General features: G+C 38.8%; 1 protein-coding gene across 1 annotated transcript; it reads right to left on the reverse strand.

Annotated features, from left to right (window-relative positions):
* Positions 1 to 127: 127 nt before the first annotated feature.
* Positions 128 to 21,996, reverse strand: LOC136749388 (solute carrier family 26 member 9). The gene is made up of 21 exons (XM_066703646.1): positions 21,935 to 21,996; positions 20,354 to 20,566; positions 19,575 to 19,714; positions 18,880 to 18,990; positions 18,372 to 18,547; positions 17,697 to 17,861; positions 17,227 to 17,379; positions 16,835 to 16,917; positions 16,268 to 16,415; positions 15,896 to 16,009; positions 15,594 to 15,671; positions 14,978 to 15,073; positions 12,514 to 12,620; positions 11,967 to 12,036; positions 11,559 to 11,651; positions 8,852 to 8,983; positions 7,637 to 7,882; positions 6,792 to 6,846; positions 5,570 to 5,715; positions 4,480 to 4,539; positions 128 to 3,622 (listed from the first exon to the last, which is right to left on the reverse strand). The coding sequence occupies exons 2-21, from the start codon at positions 20,476 to 20,478 to the stop codon at positions 3,611 to 3,613; spliced, it is 2,310 nt and encodes a 769-aa protein (XP_066559743.1). The 5' UTR covers positions 20,479 to 20,566; positions 21,935 to 21,996; the 3' UTR covers positions 128 to 3,610.
* Between the last annotated feature and the right edge of the window lie 780 nt (positions 21,997 to 22,776).

The raw sequence follows: 22,776 nt of genomic DNA on the forward strand, positions 1-22,776 counted from the left end.
GGCGGGGTGGGACTATCGGTGTAGACAGAGTTGTTTGAAGTGTCGTTTTTTTTTAGTTTTTTTGTTACTGGCAATTGTTTATATAGATACTATACTGCTACACATATATAGGTCTGATCTCTCCTGTAAGATACAGGGCATGACTGAAGGCTAAGGAAAGGGGAAAATGAGTATGAATATTGTTGTTGAGACTGCACAGGGTCTTAGAGGGGTTTATTAAGAGCCAGTCCAAACATGAAGCATTCAGCACCTGACCCCATGAGTCCAGAACACAGTGCAGCAGTACAAGAATTGATATAATCTCAACCAAAAAACATTCATGCATTTATTGAGCGTTAATCCTTTGCTAAATTTACAGTGCCAGCTAATAAATGTAAGTCATCCTAGTATTATGTTTTATATTGATAAGATTAAATGCATCTTCAAAATAATATATTTCTATTAATTTTTAACTAATATCACAAAATAATTCAAAAAGTGCAACGGGTTACTGTGAATATGAATGCTATTTAACACAATTCTTCTTTTTTTTAGGTTATGTGGAAGTGTGCAAATTTTCCTTCCCACCTGTCATTAACACATCCATTTTGAGCTGTGTACCAAACTGGTCAGGATTAGTTTACATGGAAAGCAAACACTGCAAGCGTACTCTATTGCACTGCCTTATTTTAACAGGATTATTTCTAGGCTCTAGATTGAAGAATGTAGTTTGACGGGTTGGTAATGTGACGTTACTTATGTTAAGCTTTAAGGGGATTGTTAGAGAGCATTGTCTTTGGTGAAACTGAGGCTATGACAATATATAGGCTGTAATGTACTGTGCACCTTTCAATTCACGTCCTGCTTATTACATAGCCAAGACCAACCTGGGACATTCATATTGGAATTCCTATCAGCAAACAAGTTTCTGATTAGATCTTTTCTGTACATGTCATTGACTGTCCACAAGATATATATTCAAGTTAGGAACACATTTTGACTGTCAAAAATAAGTTTAGAAATGTAATTTACTTATTATTTGCAACCACCCTGTAGAGTAAAAGCCAATACACACGTGAAATCAAAGGAATATTACCGGGGGTCCGGAAGGAAGAAGAATTTACACTGTTTCTTGTTTGTATTTTTGGGTAAATAGTTAAGCACCTGTACAGCATGGCCACTGAGTTTTTAATGTAAATGTTATTTAGCTAATGGTAAATTGCCCTGCTGGTTTTTATTCCAACTGAGGTCTTAATTAGGTTATTGAATACTTAATTGAACTAAAAATGCAATATACAGTTCCCAGAATCTTCCCTTGCATGGGCACTGATTCCACAACAGAGGGCGCCAGTGTTCTTTCAGAGGTTAAAATGAGTAAGGCCAAGAAACAGGTGACCGTGAGATTGGCTTTCGGTCTATGGTCCACTAAACAAGAAAACAAAAGAAAATAATAAGAAAGACAGACACACTTAAGCAGCATTTCTGTACATTATATTACTATCACAGATTTAATTAAAAGTTTTATGTTCCTGAGTAATCTATTCACAGAGTTGTTTCACTGATCGTTTATATAGACATAAAAAAACTATAATAATACTACAGCTCAAAGAATCGTCTTGTTAGTAACCCAAATCCTGATTATCCTGATTATCTATTTTATATATGTTAAAAAATCACACCTAAATGTTATTACAGAATATCATTTTAATGTTGCTGAAATACAGCAACATAGTCCATACCCAAAACTAGTTAAATTAATTTCCATCCTAATCACTTTATAGCAATTAAAACAGGTCATTGTGACTTATTAATTTTTTTAAATATTAACAAAACATCACTGTGCACCCCATTATAAATGTAGTTAATACTTTTCATGACTGGTATAAATACATTCAGTTGCAGTATTCGTACCATCATTTGACACAATCTTATATGGTGATTGTTTTAGTTGAATATTGATCATTACATTATACTTATTTATGAAAGGTATGGTTTCAGGGTTTGGTGAACACTGATTCAGTCTAGAAAAAACTAAACTCCGATAGATTGAAGTGAGTTTAGACAGCTTGTAAACTTTTGACTGCCACTCCATAGACATTTTAGTTTTGATATAATTGTTTTAAACCTTTCAACTGCACATACAACATTGCAAATATTTCCCACAGTTTTCCCCCACACACATCCAAATAAACAAATAAATAAATCTTCAACAGGTGTCCAAAGAAGTGTGTGTGATGATAGAATTTGATTAAATGGCTTCTTAGTGGGAATGATCCAAGATCCAACAGTCTGAAGATACCTTGACAGGCTTTTGGTGTATAGCATTGGACAATTTTGGCATTATGAATGGAAAAAAGAAATCATACAGCAAATGAAGAAAGTGTTTATGAGCTACTGACTACAGTAGCTGCTTCACTCTGTTTCTTATCAGAGTTGCTCCCATTCACTTTCAAAACCCTGTACCTGCTGCTGAGCGCACTGGGTCTGTTTGTGGAGGTCGAGTGTACTTAGCAGAGTAAATACACTCTCATTTGTTGTGTGTTGAACCGAAAAAGAAATCCACAGAGCCCATACCTAATAAAATAAAATAAAATAAAAACTAAACCTAAGTACAGCTTCCATATACAGTAGTTTGAATGACAGTACAAGTGACTTTTTTATATAGTTAACTCCAAATGTAACTGAAATTCTCGACATTAATTAATTTAAAAGTGAAACAATTTAGGCTTTGATAACTTCATGCACATCCCAGATTGAATCTCTGTCTCCATGCAGACCCTCTCATACTTTTATTTACATGTTCATTGATTCAAGTAAGAAATACTACAAGTGTACCTGCATTCTACACTAAATGTTTACACTTTATGAAGGGTATGAATACATTTGGAGGTAACTGTGTGTGTGTATACATATAAACATACAAACATATATGTATATATATTTGAGTGATTGTTTATAGCTTGTAATTATGTGTCAATGCTGACTGAATTATTTGAATTAGCTACTAAACATCCCCCAGTTACCCCCTTTCTCCAAATCTAACAACACCTGAAGGAAGACTGTAGAAAACGCATGACAAAAAAGTTCCAAGTGAAACCCTTCAGCAAACATTACAGCAGAAGTCTCCACTGGTTTGGGAGAATGGCTTCTCTTTGCTTTGTGGTTGGGAAATCACAGCTCCTTGCATTCATGTTCAGGGTGTGAGGCACACTGGGTAGCAATGAGCAAACATATGATGCCATGTTGAAAATACAGATGCTTAAAAGAGCAGTGAAGGTATGCCTTATGTAAATAAGATGGGCACGTTGATCTCCATCGATCAGAACTCTCTCTCTATAAGAAAGGTTGGAGGAGTACTGAGGTTGTAGTTGGCAGGAACTAGTTCCGTGTTGAGAGCACTCAAGCAAGCGAGTCACGCGATTTTTGACTTCTTTGTTCCTCATTAACACGTTGTCTTTGTCAGGTAGACCGTAATGGATATTAGAAACTGAAAAATTATGCATCCCCCATCATCGTGTTTTTGATACCGTATCATTCCACTCATGGTTACGGAGGAGGGTGTTTTGTCGTCGTGTTTTGAGTTGATCTTGAACCTTTCCTCTCCTCTCTCTCACGTGTTGCTGACCGCTGTTCAGAACATTTCCTGAGAGCAACAAGGAGAGGCGTGTATTAGCATGGCTATGAGAAACACGGAGAGAGAAATCTGGTAATACCATTTCACTCACTTATATGGTCAACTGCATAGTAATTGTTGAAAAAATAACCTCATAAAAAATCGATATTACTATATTAATATAGAAGTGCTGGGAGTGCTGGGAAAATATTTTCCAAGATTGCACAGTTCCATATTACATGTAGGGAGAAACCAGCAGAGAGAGTGTCTTTTGGTTTTCAATATTTGTTTTCAATAAATGCTATTCAGTTGCCCCTTTAGGACAGATAAGAGTGAACGCTTCAGTCAAGAGGCGACCATTTGTTCAACCATACTAGCCTGACCCAAAGAATGCATTCCCTTTCTCGCTACACATCCTCTCAGCATTTTGTAAGGGAAATCTCATCATATCTCTCTCTCACTACACTGTCCAGCTGAAGTTTCTAAATATAACGGTGAGTCAGTTGAATTCTTGTCCCTTGGTGCATCATAAAACATGATTTGGGGTGCGGTGTGGCTAGCCACTAAAGTTAAAATATAATCAACGAATAAAGGACTGTGCATATTGTCTTTTTAAAAGACAAATTTACACTACATCAGTGTGTTTAACGTGCACTAAGGAGTGATCTTGTGACTCAGTAGAAAACAAAACAAAACTCAAGTTCGTTCCATAATTCAGCAGAATGATGCTTCTGAAACTCTGAGGGTTGGGTTAAGCTTTGGGCTGCAGCACAGTGACATCTTGCAATGAATGTAATCTTGGATTTGTCTGCAAGTTACATTAACACAATAGCAGCCTTTGTTATTTTTGCTGACTAACCAACTGCCAAATAGAGAGTCTCACTTACCTGTTCCAGATCTTTCTCTTCCTCCTCATCATAGGCCAGGTCTGACTTCTCTCTCTGACCCTGGAAACCAATCAGAACACATCTGTCAGGCAAATGAGCAGCAACGACATTTAGTGACAAAGGACTGAGTGAATAAATCAATGAATGACTTAATGATGAATTTCAAAAAATGAAAAAAATGTCTGTCTTTCTTTCTTGGGTAGTTTACTAAAACCAAACTGTTTCTTCTACATCTTCAAAGCATACTTTATTTTTTGGGGGATTCTGATCTTTTCTAAATCCTGTACACATTTTTAACCAAAACAGGACAACTGTTTCTGTATTTCAGTTTTTCCTTGACTGACCTAATATAATTTTCTGATTGATTTAGATATCAACAACAGCATACATCCCCCAAAACAATTATTCATAAGTGAGATTAGTAAATATATCCTCAATTTAACCTTTTTCCAGGAAAAGTAAATGTCACCTCTGCTTATATTTTCAGTATCAAGTTTTGTATTTTTTCTTCTCTCCTACTTTTGTAAAGTTACTTCCATCACAGATAAGAGCAGACAAATCGAATAGGGATTTTTTTTATTTTTTTTTAAAGGACAGCATTTGGACTAGAGAAAACATGACTCAGAGACACAATAGGAGACTTGTTTTGCATGGAGGGTCGTGTGCTCTGCTCTGCTCTGTGTCTTTGTTGCAAATGGCACTTCTGTTGAAGCATGGGGTCATCACTGAGCTGTTTGATCTGGATGGGTTCCCTGGCACTGAGTCAAGGCCTTGTCATTTCACCAAGGACAACGCCAAACCCTGCCGAACGCGAGCTGCCGAGACCAGCTTTGTAAAATACAGAGCTTTCTAAAAGGGTGCAGCACTTTGGCTGTAAAGACAGGACCTTACAGAGGCTCACTAAGAATGTAAGGAAGGTCACAGATGAAAAGCCATTCAGGGTGATTTTTCTTGTTTGGTTTTATCCCAATCAACCACTAGAATTGAATCCAGCTGCTTCTTGAAGGAACCTTGAACTACACAACTGATTAGGGTGTTCCAGACCACTCAACTCTTTCAGTAAAGAGAGTGAAGAGTCCGTTTCTCCTACCTTGTCTAGCTCTCCAGGGTCCTTGTCATGGCGCGACTCTTCCAATGCGAAGAGGATGGCATCGTGAACAGACAGGAACAGGTGACTACGATCCAGGCTGCCCTCTTCAAACACCCCTCCTGTCTCCAGCTCCTCGTAAACCTGAGCTATAGCAGCAAGAGACAGATCTTTCACCTCACCCCATTCTAATCGATACAGTCAATCACACAATACAGGCCTGATAGAGTTGAAATGTTCACACTGGCACGGTGTGGTATGTGTTGTACAGTCTTGCTGTGTGGCTGTTCCTGAAACAATATACCCTGGACCTAAGCCTAATCCTAACCTTAACCGTGTCTGTAATGTTGTTCCAGGAATAATAACATTTTTGCATTTTATGCAACATCATCCTTTTGTGATGAGTGCCTAAATACTATTTATTTAACTTTTCTGAGCTCAACATTAATGTCTCAGATGAAACTGTGGCTGGAATATGCAGATCTACTTCAATAGCAACCACAATGTTGACAACGATTGTAGGGATAAACTAAAAATGCCTATTTCACATCTAGTTTGGTTTGTATGGCAAACATGGTGCTTGTTTTCTCCGAAGGACAATAGTGAATACTGTTTGCTGAATAACATAGATAATGATTTTCTATGAGCTGCAACCTTGATTATAATGATTAATGATTGATTAAAAAATGTTTTGTCTAACTCAATATATAGTGTTTGTGTCTATTCTGGTTAGGACTATTTAATTTTAACATTATATTTTAATCTTTTTTTTATCAGAGAATTTTTGTTTTTTTTATCATGGAAAACTAGGAACCTTGCTGATAACTATGACAGCCTGTCTATGATTTTCCTTCTTGGGGGGTTTCTGTGACAAGTAAAGTGATTTGGAGAACAAAAGAAACTGTACTCTGACGCATAACCTTGGTGATTAAACTTTGGGAAAAGGCATAATGAAACAAGAGTACAGTATACCATTTGCCACACAGACCTTATCAGTAAAGCACCTGCACTTTATTCAACCCTAGTACTAGTAATACGGCCATAAGGAGGAACCTGAAAAATATTTTTCTTATTGCATCTCGCATGTTCCTGGAAATACCAAAAAATAAGTATTTCCTCTCTACTAAAAACTACTGAAGTGGGGACCTTGTTGCTCCTGCAGGTTTTTATAAGTGTGCCAATGTCAGCTCTCAGTCGAATGATTAAATTATGAGAAACACCTTACCCTGAACATTTGCGAGGTATAGCCTGATACCGAGCTTCTCGTAGCTGGAGCTCATCTGTAGCAGGAAGAGGAAACTGGGCTTTGAATACAGATAGTCTACAGCAACAGATGCTTTCTTCATAACTATGCTTCATTCTGCTCCTGCTTACTTATTTGTGGTTAGCACCTCTTGTTTTACTGCAACTTCTCCTATGCCTAGACCTGCCTTTAGCTCATATCCAGGACTTACCTGTATTATGTCGGCACTGGTTATCTCAGTGTACTAGGACATATGTTTATTGTAGTTTAATGTTTACTGTACTGATTGAATTGCTGCGCTCTGTAATGATTTGAAATGTCTCTCGCATATACTTTAAGTCACCCTGGATAAGGGCGTCTGCTAATAAACAAATAACCATAACAATAACAATAATGATAACAATAATAATAATAAAGTGCCTTAGTATCATGTAGTTTAAAATGTTACAGATCCAAATCTATCAAAAGACATATATGACTTACATTGTTCCCCACCTTGATATTCCCTACTATTGCTACTTATTATATCTGCTGTTATTGTTGCCCTCAAAATTGCCTAAATTGTATCTCTATTGTTGGTAATTATGCCCATTTTGACTGCACTGTTGTAGCCATGCAACATTAACATCTGAGACAGAGAAAAAGAGAAGAAGAAGAAGAAGAGGAAGAAGAAGAAGAAGAAGAAGAAGAAGAAGAAGAAGAAGAAGAAGAAGAAGAAGAAGAAGAAGTGAGATAGAAGAAGGAAGAAGGAAGAAGGAAGAAGGAAGAAGGATTATCACATTTCAAAATTGCTTTTTGGGAAAATAATCAGACAGAGATACCTGTACCTTGGTCAGCACTTTGATGCCCATGAGATCTATGAAGCAGACTCCTGCCAGGTCTAGGATCAGGGTGTGGAAGGGAGTGGGAGGGGGCTGAATTTGAACTGGTTGAGCATTTGGGTCATCAGAACTCGTTCCTCCCAGGTCCACAACACTGCAGTTAAAATTGACATAAGACGCGGGGAGACCGCCTTCTATTTTGTTGATACTGGAACTGTCAAAGTCATTTTGTAGCTCCTGCCGGGAGGTGGTCTGGATAGGAGAAGACAAGAAAAGGTTCAGAGGATCCAGATACAGCCCACAACTTTCAGTCAAGTGTTACACCTTAGATCAATTGCTGAAAAGCATGCTTATAATTTGTATTATTATTATTATTATTATATTTCTTAGCAGATGCCCTTATCCAGGCCAATGTACAATTGTTACAATATATTAATTTGTTTTTATAAAAGCTGTATAATTTGGAACACATTAACACAGTATTTATATTAATCAGGTACTAACTGACATCCACTGGTGATTAATGGCATATTAGGATAAAGATCTACATTGTATCATTGTGTAAACACATTATAAATGTATAATTGTGCATTTATAAGTCATTTATAAAGTGATATTTGGCAACGCTTAACTTAAGGTCAACACCATTTGCACCTTTGCAAAATGTAACCTGCTCTTCTGTCAAATAGCAGGGTAAGTAATGCTAAAATAAGGTGAAGGGCTTGTTGGCAACTGACTCACTGTGCAAGTTGCTTAACTTTCTTGTGTTGCGTGTTTTGGATTAGAAGTAGAAATGGGGGTCTGTTATAAGCAGCTGTGCGTCAGTAGTTGCAAATGCACTGCTTGGCATGAAATTCTATTAAGTTACTTATTATTCCACTCTAGCTAAAATTCCCGAATTGCATTCAAGAGCTGGGGAAGGGAAGGGTAGGAGTATTTCTTCTACATACCTAACCATTTCATATATATTTTTTTTACACTTTTAGGCCTAGCTTTTAAAATGTTAATTCCCTCAGCCATTTCCAATTCCTTCACACAGCCATTTTGCACAGTCTGTATGGTCTGTTACCATCTGGTTAGTGTTACTTAAGGTCACAAATTCAAACAAACCAAGCCCTAAATGTATTCATTCAAATTCATATGAGTTTATAATTATTTATTGTGTCTGATTTCACAGGCATGAAATTGTTGTTTGTACAGTAGCGTATGTCCTATGCTCACCTGGTTTTTCATAATGACAAGAGAGTTCTTCTTCCTCCGGTTCTCCTTCTTTTCTTGTTCCCTCATTCCTTGCTGCTGCTTCTTCAGAAATTTCCTCCTGGCAAGTAGCATCTTCCCAGGGTCCAGCCCTGTCTGTAAACAGAAGAAAATGTCACTTTGCACTAACACTATTGATCCTAAATGATGTAATGTGATAAAGAAAAGTGTAACAGTGCCGTGGTGGCCAACCCTGTTTCTGAAGAGCCACAACCTTACAGCTTTTAGTCTCTCAACGTGATCAGTCATGTAATACCCTGAACACATGGTAATTGACCGTGGAAGCCCAATAATTCAATCAATTAAGTAGTTAATGGTTTGGATTTTACAAGAAGCAGAAGACACTGTGGTTCTTCAGAACCAGTGTTGTCTAGCCATGACATACAACCACAATTCCGAAAAAGTTGGGACAGTATGGAAAATGCTAATAAAAACAAAGAGGAGTGATTTGTAAATGTACTTTGACTTGTATTTAAACAAAAAACTTATAAAAACAAGGTATTTGATGTTTTACCTAATCAACTGCATAGTTTTTTGAAGGTAAACATTTATTTTGAAATTGATGCATGCAACACTTTCCAAAAAGTTGGGACAGGGGCAATTTAGGACTAATAGCAATGTGACAAGTTGAAATAAGAAGGTGATGGAAGGAGCCTCCAAAAAAGGCCTAGTCCTTCAAGAGCAAGGATGGGTCGAGGCTTGCCAATCTGCCAACAGATGCATCAGTGATTAATCCACACTTTGCGAACAACATTCCCCAAAGACAAATCGGTAATATTTTGGACATTTCACCTTTTACAGTGCACAATATAATTAAAAGATTCAAGGAATCCGGTTGAATCTCGGTGCGTAAAGGGCAAGGCTGAAAACCACTTCTGAAGGCGCGTGATCCCTCAGACGTCACTGTCTTAAAACAGTGGAATCCTGTTTTGTGGTCTGACGAGTCAACATTTCAAATCATTTTTGGACAAAACAACAGTCGTGTTCTCCGGGCCAAAGAGGAAAAGGACCATCCAAGCTGTTATCAGCGTCAGGTCCAAAAGCCAGTGTCTGTCATGGTATGGGTGTATGTCAGTGCCCATGGCATGGGTAACTTGCACATCTGCGAGTGCACCATTAATGCAGAAAGATATGTACACATTTTGGAGCAACATATGCTGCCATCTAGACGTTGTCTTTTCCAGGGACGTCCCTACATTTTCCAGCAGGACAACGCCAAACCACATTCAACCAGGATTACAAGCGCATGGTTGCATAAGCAGAGAGTGTGGGTACTAGCATGGCCTGCCTGCAGTCCTGACCTGTCTCCGATTGAAAATGTGTGGCACATTATGAAGTGCAAAATAAGGCAACGAAGGCCCCGTACAGTTGCACAGCTGAAGAAATGAATAATGGATGAATGGGGAAAAATTCCAAATTATATCAGTTGGCTACTCCCTACAATTTCAGGCTCGTCCACCTCCCTTCCAAGGTGTGGTGTGGATGCGAGTAAGGGACCCGTTGCAGTGTGCGGTGCTGCGCGCCAAAATCGCCACTCTCCTGCAGAAGCGAGCAATCCACGAAGTGCCCCCACTGGGGCAGCACAAGGGATTTTATTCCCCATACTTCCTTGTGCCCAAGAAAGATGGCGGTTTCCGCCCCATCATGGATCTGAGGCGCCTGAACTGCCACCTCAAGGTGTTGCTTAACCTGTGCACCATGTCCCAGGCCATCCCACGGTGGATCTGAAAGATGCTTACTTTCACATCCCTATTGCGCGGGCACACAGGACGTTTCTCCGCTTCGCCTTCGAGGGCCGAGCTTTCGAGTTTGCTGTTCTCCCCTTCGGCCTGTCGCTAGCCCCACGCACTTTCTCCAAGTGCATGGACGTTGTGTTAGCCCCCTTGCGTTGTCAGGGGGTCCATGTCCACAACTATCTAGACGACTGGCTGGTTTGTTCTCACTCGAGGGAGCAGGTTCAGGAACACACAAACCTGATTTTAGGCTGCCTCTCCGAATTGGGCCTTTGGGTCAATCAGAGAGTGACGAGCGCAGGGGCCAATGGCAGCTTTGATAGAGTGACGTTTCTATCAGGTTCCTATGGCAGTGCGCCGAAACCGCTTCCCCTTGGGCAGTGCTTCCTTTTTCAGATAACCGGGGTTGCATATGTCGTTTTTCAATATAGTACAGGGTGAATTGAATTTTCCAATTACTCTTTTTGTTTGTTTTTTTGCATTTTCCATACTGTCCCAACTTTTTCGGAATTGGGGTTGTAGTATGAAACAGTCCAGTGTAATCATTGTATGTATGTGCTTCAGCTTTATTTGCTATGAGAACCTGATACTAATCCTATGTGTGAAAATAAACTACATCCATGAACATGTACAGAGTTTCGGAGGGCAGGTGTGAAAATCCAAAAAAAGGGATCAGGCTGATGATCTGTCATTGGGAGGGGGGTAAAACCTGTATTTATATACACAATTACATATATTGGTTTATATATATTTCAATGGAATATTCTAGTTCTCAGTATTTTATTGTAAATATTGTTATTGATTTTTGTTTGGTTGCAATGCAGTTTCATGTCCCCATCATATCTGCATTTTGTTCTACAGTGTAGCGGAGACTGAGATGTTCAGATCGGCAAAATTTACCATTTAGCACATTCATTTTATGTTTTTTTGCACTTCACCTTTTTGATGACCTTTCTGCGGAATATTTCAGCATTGGCAAAGTACAGAGGAGAGCAGTAATTTACGATCTTCACCCCTTCAACATATTTCACCTGCAGGAGAGAAAAAAAAGACAGATGGATGAAAAACCTTCTCTGCCGTTCCTGTTTACGGTCTATGTAGCTGATGATTGGTAAGAATGCCTTCCAAAACTTTGAGCTAATAATTAAATTTGGAACAGATTAGATAATACCACACACTCCACCCTTATAGTGGGTCATGTCATGGGAATTCCATTTGCAAAATGTCTGCCAGGTAATGGAATATTGTAGTTGGATAGCAACACAGCCCCACAACACACCACTACATTATGATTGATGGATACCAAAATATTTTTTCATCATACACACTGGAATTCCCTTTCCTACCTTGCTGTACACCTTAGGGTTCTTGTAGAGATCTGTGTCCAAGATCTGTCCAAGTTCTGAACCGTTTCGGCTGCAAAAAGCAGAGGAAGTAGAATAAACTGTGAGCTGAGCAAGAATTATGGAAGCAGAGATGTCTGTTCCTGATGCACACACATTTTTATTCAGTGCTGCACACTTTTAAAGTAACAAAGCACAGAGACTTGTGAATAACAGTGTGCAGAATGTGTCCTATATCCTAGATTGAGCTATTCACTAATCTGAGCTATCTCCAGGGGGATTTTCCAGAGGGTCAGGTGTGCCGAAGTCACCGGAAGACTCTTCAGGTCATTGCAAGCCAGCAAATCTTCTTCTTGGTCATGTGCAGGTTCAGGTTGTTAGCCACTGTAGTTCTTCTGATTGATGTACTGTAACAAGTGGGCTGTGGGCATTAAACTACCAGTGTGCTTTAAAACAGAAAAATCTAGGGGTTGAGGATAAATAACTGGGGGGGGGGAATTGGGAGAAGGAGACAATGAGAGATTCAAAATTAAGAAAAACAACAACTCACAACTGTGTCTGGAAGATCACCACCAACACAGAGAAGGCCACTCCAATGGCCACCCCATACGGGAGACTGAGGAAGAATGTGGAGAGGAAACTTACAACCCAGACACACTGCAGAGAGAGAGAAAGAAAGAGAAAGAGAGAGAGAGTGGAGTCAATGTATTATAATCACATGTAAAGATCAGACTTTATAATCTGTAGAAAATATGGCTACTGCTCACTGAAGCTTACAGTTTGGAGGACAATTAAATGGAAAGTCCAAAAAAATAAATAAGGGGTGTACATTTTGTGGAAACTATATTAATATGGGAATTTAGCCTCTGTCATGCCTTCGTAAGTAGCCATACAGGAAATCAAGAAGACATGTTACATTACAGCACCATGTATTCTATTATTTATTAACCTGTTCTAGCCTTATTAGGCCCACAAAGTTAAATTCACTCCTGAAGTGAAGTCTGCCTACAACCCTCGTATTGTTCTCTTCAAGTATTTAAATAGCAATATGACTTCATGGTTAAACACTAAAATCCGTGTAAACGTCAACAAAGGAAAGTATGACTTCTGATAAGGAAATAGGAATTGATTTATGGACTAAATTAATGCTACCTTCAAGTAATACAATATCCAAACTTCCTTTCAGTTTTATCATCAATAGATTAGCTTTATCCAGATCTGTTATTACTGGAATTGTGTCATATTTTCCTGTTACACAACATCCACTGTTTTATTATCTTGATTTATTTAAGTATCCTGTTGCAGCCATTACATTATAAACAGAGAGTTGGGACGTTGGGATGTTTTAAGTCCACATCGGGTAATTGTGACCAGACACATTCATATATATGTATGTACTAAGGAGTATGCTTATCTAGCTTTGTATCTATATAGCTATGTACACATGGCACCAACATGAATGTTGAAACTTAATTGTATTAATTCTATTTTCATAATGCACAATGCTTACTATTATTTTAAATGTAACATACATACTTCCTACTCTATTCTAAAATAATGATTTAATCTTTCAAGTACTATATTAAATAACAATAGAACAAGCAGTGCAATGAGAAATACATCAGATCAACTTGTCTCAGGTTGTCTAAAATCACATTTGGTGACTATGATAGATACAGTGAGGGAAAAAAGTATTTGATCTCCTGCTGATTTTGTACGTTTGCCCACTGACAAAGAAATGATCAGTCTATAATTTTAATGGTAGGTGTATTTTAACAGTGAGAGACAGAATAACAACAACAAAATCCAGAAAAACACATTTCAAAAAAGTTATAAATTGATTTGCATGTTAATGAGTGAAATAAGTATTTGATCCCCTATCAATCAGCAAAATTTCTGGCTCCCAGGTGTCTTTTATACAGGTAACGATCTGAGATTAGGAGCACTCTCTTAAAGGGAGTGCTCCTAATCTCAGCTCGGTACCTGTATAAAAGACACCTGTCCACAGAAGCAATCAATCAATCAGATTCCAAACTCTCCACCATGGCCAAGACCAAAGAGCTGTCCAAGGATGTCAGGGACAAGATTGTAGACCTACACAAGGCTGGAATGGGCTACAAGACCATCGCCAAGCAGCTTGGTGAGAAGGTGACAACAGTTGGTGCGATTATTCGCAAATGGAAGAAACACAAAATAACTGTCAGTCTCCCTCGGTCTGGGGCTCCATGCAAGATCTCACCTCGTGGAGTTTCAATGATCATGAGAACGGTGAGGAATCAGCCCAGAACTACACGGGAGGATCTTGTTAATGATCTCAAGGCAGCTGGGACCATAGTCACCAAGAAAACAATTGGTAACACTACGCCGTGAAGAACTGAAATCCTGCAGCGCCCGCAAGGTCCCCCTGACGTTGCCAAATGTCAGCCTCGAAACCTTAATGACTTGGAGAGGATCTGCAAAGAGGAGTGGGACAAAATCCCTCCTGAGATGTGTGCAAACCTGGTGGCCAACTACAAGAAACGTCTGACCTCTGTGATTGCCAACAAAGGTTTTGCCACCAAGTACTAAGTCAAAGGGGTCAAATACTTATTTCACTCATTAACATGCAAATCAATGTATAACTTTTTTGAAATGCGTTTTTCTGATTTTTGTTGTTATTCTGTCTCTCACTGTCAAAATACACCTACCATTAAAATTATAGACTGATCATTTCTTTGTCAGTGGGCAAACGTACAAAATCAGCAGGGGATCAAATACTTTTTTTCCCTCACTGTATACGTAAGTACTTAACATAATAAGTGCTTTGGAAGATATTTCTACTTGAGTTTTTATGTTTATTTTTTATTTTTTGCAATGCAGGGCTGAAATCATTGGAACTAGAGGCCAAACAAGGCAAGTTTATCATAAATAAAATCAGTTTGAAGGCCAGTAAATAAGATTCCAGCTTAGTGGAATGACCAGTAGATAATTCTGCGGATACTGAGAACTGAGGAAAGCCCTGGAGATCCACTCACACAGTCTAGCTTGCTCTTCTTCCACAGGTAGTAGGGATCTGAGAGTTGGAGGAGGGTGTTCTTCAGGTTGACCGCGATGAGGGCTCCCAGGACCGACTATTACCACACAGAAAACAGATAGGCACATGCAGAGCATGATTTTCAGAAGGCGGACATTAAGTGATTCTTATTACCTAATGTATGTAAGCAATTCACTTTACATGTAGGTACAGAACATGGACAAATAATACATTTGATATAAAGCCTTTGAAAGCAGTTTATTAAGACACTGAATGTGCAAAGTGCACGTTCTGACTGCTTTATCATTACTAGTCTTAAATGCTGCAAGCAATGCACATCTATATAGATATCATAAACACAGATACAACCAAAAAGGTGCACATTTTTCTTTGAAATAGAATAAAATGTTTTCTGTATTTAGATGCAGGCTTATTTTGTAATTTAATCCCCCCGTCAATCTGATATCACAAATACATATATTGCAATAAAAATATGTATTTAAAATATTCAGTTATTTCATTCAGTTGTCTGAATGGTTTTAAATTTCCTAAAAAAAAAACAGTTTTGGAATACAACACATTTCATTGATAGTCCTGCTTCAGCAAGAGGATCTTACCTTGGGCAGTGGTTTGAGGAACGCTCCTAATGCTAGCATTGTCACCATCACCACCAGCATCACACAGAGACTAGAAAACTGTGAGAGAGCAGCAGACAGGTAAGTACTACCATTGTACAGACTCTGATAAAAGGTGTTGATTTTTCTAAGGCCACTATCCAAAACAAATTATAAACAATAAAATGACTTTTCGATGTTTAATCAAGTTTTTTACATCATTTCTAGTGCTGGTGGACTGGCATGTTAGCACAGAAGTGAATTGAATTAGAGAGGTCTTTATCTCTTTTCGCCATTGGTCTTACCTGTGAACTGCCTCCTGCACTGTCCACAGCCAGTGTGACTGACAGGGCACAGCAAATTACATGGATTTTAAAAAACGAGCCCAAGAAGTTACTGCAGCCCAGAGCCAACATCTCCTGCATGACAAAGAAAGAAGAATCAAAACGGTTCTTCCAAGAGGTGTTGTTTAAGAATAAAGAACCGCTGCAACTACCATTATTACCATACCACCAACTACCGTGGAAATATGTGATTGTTACAGGCTACATAAATGAAGCCAAGACAGTGTTTTTTCATATTGGATGAACAATTAATAGAAAGCTGAATGAAAGATGACCTTTGTAAGAGCTATGCATGAACCCCATGGTCCAGGCCCTTATCCCGGCTGGTTGTACCTGGTTGGGGTCAACGTCGTAGCCGTACTTAGCCGCCAGGGTCCTCCCCATGGCCAGATTGATCACATATCCAACAATGGCGAGAGAGAAGGCCGTGCCGATCATATCCCCCCACTGGCTCACATCTGGGATAATAGGAGCGGGGAACCTGGGTGGGGAGACACAGGGACTCTTATACATTCTATTCTTAATCTATGAATAATAAGGCTGTGAGTCTAACTATGCGACGGTTGACAACCACAATGGATTATTTGGCTACCATTATACTGTAGAACCCAAGACTCATTTACAGTATGTTCATTATAAATGTGATTGACTGATTTCCAGGCCATATAAGGACAACACACTTCACCCATTGAACAGTGGAAATATCTTGCTTGTATTTGTAAGTATGCAATTATCCATAAATATAAATAATCATGTACATTACTTATATATATATTCACTAGTACAGATTTATTGTAAAACAGGTTTCCAGGGGAAAACGAATATGCTGCCCAGGAAACACCGAAAGTAGGGAAAAACCAGTCTATGAAGATATGGAATGTCAGAATTCAGGATTCTTACCCCAGAGGAATCTGCCCCACAATGTCCATTTTGTATTTCTTAGGCATGTCCAGGGGGCCAGAAATGGCTGTAGCCACTACCACCTTATATAAATGAGAGAGTACATCACTGGAGATACAGAACACGACACAGTTGACTGTTGCTCTTCTAAATTGAAATCCCTATCAAGTACATGTCATTGATTGTACGAATCACACTTGATCAATCTAGAATCAAACCTGCCCAAGACGAGGAATAGAAAATAAAGTCTATCTGTTGATTTATGCTAGGTTCTTACTAGTTCACATTTCATGTCACCAAATGTGCATCACTATTGTTTGGTCACAGATATCTTTAGTAAGAGTGGCCTGCTATGAGGAGCTCTGTTGACCATACGCCTTCCCCCAACTCACAATGATGATCTCCATGGGGATGGGGAAGGGTATCTTATGTCGGTATCGCGCGCTGATCTCCTTCACCAGGATGAGGGCCACGCTGCTGACCACAGCAAACACCAGAGACGCCACATTGGTTTTGGGCAGGCCAAGGCAGATATCCCTTAGAGTCTAAGAGACAAGAAGGCCTGTTAGCAGAGGATGTGCACAACAGTTGGCCACTTGTCTTTTATTCAAACTTATTTGGTTTTATACATCATTTTCACCCTTAATTACTGAATTCAGAGGTTATTGCCACCTTCTCTTCCTGAAAGTACCAAATATATCACAAGGCTTCGATATATACTGTATTCAGTAGTTTCAGAATGAGTGCTCACATTTGCAGCTTATAAATCATTTAAAATTGAATGTACATTTGTAGAAAATGATGGGGAAGAAGTTTAAATGAATAAAGAAATAGATCAGAGAGAGTGATGTACAGGACTCACATAGATGACAGCCAGGGGTCCGCTGTACGGGCGCACATAGATACCGAAGATATATTTGAGCACTGAGATGAGGATCTGTAGCCCCGCGGCTGTCATGAAGCCTCTGACGAAGGATTCAGATAGGTAGATTGCCACAAAGCCAAACTGCATCAGTCCCAGTCCCATCTGTACAGGCAGGAAGCAGAGAGAGAGACACACACCAGCTGGCCATCAGGAGTCCAGCCCACATCAGGATTTTTCAAAGAAGTTTCCTTATCTAGAGCTTATGTAAATTATAGGATTTATAGAAGGGTATAAACTTCCAAAGTGTAGTGGACATACGGGATAACTACACCACTGGTTATTTTTTATTGGTGTGTCTATTCTGATTAGGTCATTTAGAAAAAAACTATCCTTGCTAGATTTTTTTGGTATTAGATTTTTGTTAAATTTTTCACATATCTCAGCCTTATATATGTTTTTAATAAATTGTGACTAGTGCAAATACACAAAACCACTACATCACAATTATGGGGAAACTATCACGCCACACACAATCCTAAACCAACTCGATCCTGTAAACCCACACACAGACTCCCTAACAGAATAGACACGGATAAACTCATCAGCTTACAGTAGACACACACAGACATGCCGGACAGAGATATTAGACCTCTTCCCTCTGGCTCTGTTTACCTGTATGAGAGCCGTGAGACAGGCCAGTGTCCCCGAGATATGCAGGCGGACTTCGTTCATCACAGTCTCGTTCAGAACTGTGACGTTCAGGGTGGCGTCGTAGTGCTCAAATTGAGAAGTGGGTGCCAGATCCATACATACCATTCCAACCATGATACTGAGCACTGCAAAGGTACCTGCGCAAGAAAGAGGCGCTTTAGCAGAGGACAGTTCAGAATATCTGTTAGGGCTCTCCACTTGAGACCAAGAGGTTGTTGGTTTCAATCCCATCTCTATTGTATTCTTGACAAAAGCACACAAAAAATCAGCAGAAGTTTAATGTCTTGTAAGTTGCTTTAGATTTAAGTGTCAGTGAAATGAATGAAGTCAACTTGGAATCAATGCATTTATTTTTAAATATTTTTTCCCAATTTCGCATAGCACAGTCACGATTAAAAGGTTCTGAAGAAACAGCATTTTTGCACGGGAAGTCAGATTCCATTGCACTCTTGCGAGGAAGACTTCTTACCTGGCACCATTTGGTGGGCAGTTCCCATGAAGAAGTAGGGGATGAGGGGAAAGAAGGAGGAGTAGAGGCCATTGACCGGGGGCAGGTTTGCCAGAAGGGCAAAAGCCATGCCTGGAAAAGAGAAGTACAATGGATAAAGCTCTGCACAAAGAGTTTTGTATTTGAAATGAATTAAGAACAATTTGCAGATTATATTATTCACTTTGACATTATAGACATTTTTAAATCCATTCTGATTTCATGTTGTAACACAATTAAATGTGGAAAAGTCCAAGGGGGCCACTGTAATTGTTTACACCCTGTTTAAAGAAACAATTTGGAGTACTGCCCCACATGATAAAGCACAGTTAAAACTCTAAATCTGAATCCTTAATCTTAATATATACAGCGCTATCAGCTCAACCACAAATGGACGGTGATTCATAATAATTCCTTGGCCCGTTGTATACCAGCCCCATGGGAACTCTTGTCTAAAGCTGAAAATTGCACAGCTGGGAATGGAGAATAATTAATTACAGACTCTCTGCTTCTGGCAGAGGCTTCTTCTGAAGACAGCATTTGGGTTCCCTCGCCAGTTCTACTCTTTTTCAGGATTATGATTAGATCAAATCTCACAAACCTGCTGATGTACAGTGCTCAAGAAATAATTATAACAAAGAAAAATCCATCAAATGTATCTGGGAACACACACTGACCTTGCGGGACCTGTATGGTGCCAGCGCTGACCCCACTGATGACATCGACCAGAAGGTTTTGCTTCACTTTGTACTTGGGCAGCCAGCTGAGGATGGGGAAGAGGCAGAACGCTATGGCTTTCAACCTGGACCCCGAACACCTAGCATACAGAAGTGGAAACAGAATTTGTGCTTGATGAAAAATAATCTTTCCCTTAGAAATTAAACACAACCAGGAAAAATGTTGCTGCATGATATCAGACTGGCACTAAAACTTATTTCACCTGGCTTGGACTAGTGCATTTAACTCACAGGTCAGGGACAGTGTGAGGGAGGGGGGTTAACACTGTGGGGAGTATTGGGCATTTAACAAACTCCAGAGAGAGGGCTTAGATGCAAAGAGAGGGAGAGATGGAGGAAATGTGAACAAAGAAGCTGAGTTTAAGTTAAAGCAAAAGCTAGATAAACAAGGGAGAGATGAAATGACTCAAACTAGGGTTATTAGCCTTTCCAGTGGGTCAATGAAATAATATGACTGTTAACAAAATCCTCTTTGTGCATATGTATGCTTAGCAACTGAAAAACACTTGCCTAGAAACTCAGTGTACAGTGGAAGATTGCCATATAGATCAAACATTAAACATCATGATCATATGTAGTGTTATAAATGGGGAGGGGGCTGTTGTTGGCACTCAATCATTCAAATCTTTCAAATTGAAAGTGTTTGAGAAGCACTGTCCTAACAGTTGGAGTTCGAAATGTGATAGGAGGGAAAGTGGATAGAGGAGAAGTCAACATACCTGAATAATTTCTTGACTTTCTCTGCCGTGGGAAAAATTCGGTTCCTCTTGTCGAAGTCTTCATCGAATCCCGGGAGGGAGTAAGCTGGCCTGTCAATCACATAGCGTGGGCGCTCCTGATACATGGCTTCTTAGGATGTAGCAGCCAATCACAAAGCAGAAGGGGCAGGGAGGAGAGTGGGGAGTGTGACTGACTACAGTGGCTACCCCTACCTTAGACAGAGGAGAACATTTTGGGATTATTATTTGGTTGTTGTTTTTCTCAATTCTTAAAAAATATATATTCCTTTGTTGATGTTAAAGATTCAAAGACTTCTAAACCAGTCAGCTATCTGGTCAGTGCAGTATTCAGAAAGAGGAAACAGAGTCCCCATGAAAATGTTTAATTCAGTAAACATTTTTAATTATTATTTAGTCATGTTCATGAAGAAGACATTCTGTTTAAAGAGATTTCTGTGTTTTTCTAAATAATAATAATAACAAATGACCTGCTGTATATATCTACTGAAAACTGAAGACTTTATGACTACAAAACAATGACACAGGTGGCATGGTTGGCTCAAAGGGGATAATCTTCATCCCACTGATTTGATCGACATGACGGAAAGATTCACACCAGCTATAGAAACATACGTTACCAAACAGATTGGACTAAAGCTTTTTGTTGACCATATGGTAGCAGGATGAAAGCACTAAATGCAGCAAGGGGAGAAAATACCAAAATACGTATTTACCCTTTTCGCACTGTGACATCATATTTTTTGTAAAGCATGGTACTGTTCTTTAGGAGTCCACTTTGAGATCTGTAGGAACTGTATACTGAGGTTGGCACAGGAGAAAAGCAGGGTATCTTTTACAGAGGATGCAGTCACGTGACAAGCTCTCTTGCACCAGCCTCCTTGGCAGTAGGGTTCCAAGCTCAAGCAGTTTTTATCAAATCGTTCTCTTATCTGACCTTCAAATATCCCACCAGGTACCACTCGCAGAAAACTAGATTACAGCACACACCTCACAAAACACGAACACTGAACACCCCCCCCCACACACACACACACACACGCATACCTCCAGTTACTTTAACCCAGCCTCTGACATGACTAATGTCCATAGTGTTAAAAAATGTTTTTCTTCATGTTTACCAAGTTTGAGAAGAAAAAGTATCAAAATGAATTTTCATAAAGCAGAATCATATGAAGAACTAACAGAATTGGACACTGACACAGAATGTAATAACAATTTACATATTTAAAGAACTGAATTCATTGCAGATTTATACTAATCATCAGAATGAAACTGAAACATTAATCAATTATTGGTATCTAACTGATACTGATTTATGATGAACATTTAGATTGAAATATATGTAAATGTATATACATATGCATATACATACATATGCTTTAATTTAGTCATGCTCTTGAATAAAGATATGAAGTGAAGAAATGTATAACTAGTAAGAAATAAACAAATCCCCACCACCATTCAGAAATTGATCTTAAGATGCAATAAGCACAGGAAGCACATTTCTTACTGACAAAAAATGAAATCACATACATTTCTATATATTTATGAAGTACGTACCTTCTCTAAACGAGTGATGTGAAGCTGGTTATCCACATCAGATGCCTGTCTGTAGAGTTCCCTTACAGTTGTGTTAAATATTGATTTAATACAAGGAGATTGCTAACACAGACTTCTCGCTCTTTAGGGGAGGGAGTTAAAAACCCAACCCAACTCTGATTTGATGGCATAAAACCAAAATACAGCTACATCACCAACCTGTACTGGAAAATCTCCACATTTTCTTTCACAGTGTGGATTGCATTATTTAATAATTTATATACTTACTAATTGTGTTTTCATTTTTGTAGTTTTGGATACAGGAATAAGTGAAACATTTTAATAAATAAAAAATACAAATGGAGTTCATACATGATGTTTTTCATTTTCTTTAATTGTTATTCATTTGCAAGTACATATTCTAATGTACCTAATATATCTAATAAATTCATGAATATCCTACCAAATTGTATTATTCATTTCTAAGCAATTAAATACATCCACTTGAAGTTTGAATGCCAAGGAAATGCAAAATACAATGAAAACATAGATTTCATAACTAACAAAGACAATAATTAAAATTATTTTTTTTAATGTTGTGCAAATGGTGTGTCTATTTGTAACAGACTTGACATGTCTATAGTTTAAAAGGCAGATTTCATGGAAGGAACACTCAGACTACTAGAATAAAAAGTTCACTGTAATGTTCCTGGGACTCAGTTGGTTTTCATTGTATCTAACAAGCTATAGGCCAGGGGTGGCTAATCCTGGTCCTGGTGAGCCACAGGGTCTACAGGCTTCTGTTCTATCCAGATTGTTAACTGCTTAATTGAACCAATTGTGTGCCTTAATTAGGGAAAATG

Source organism: Amia ocellicauda, chromosome 5 (genome assembly GCF_036373705.1).
Source record: "Amia ocellicauda isolate fAmiCal2 chromosome 5, fAmiCal2.hap1, whole genome shotgun sequence".
NCBI lineage: Eukaryota > Metazoa > Chordata > Actinopteri > Amiiformes > Amiidae > Amia > Amia ocellicauda.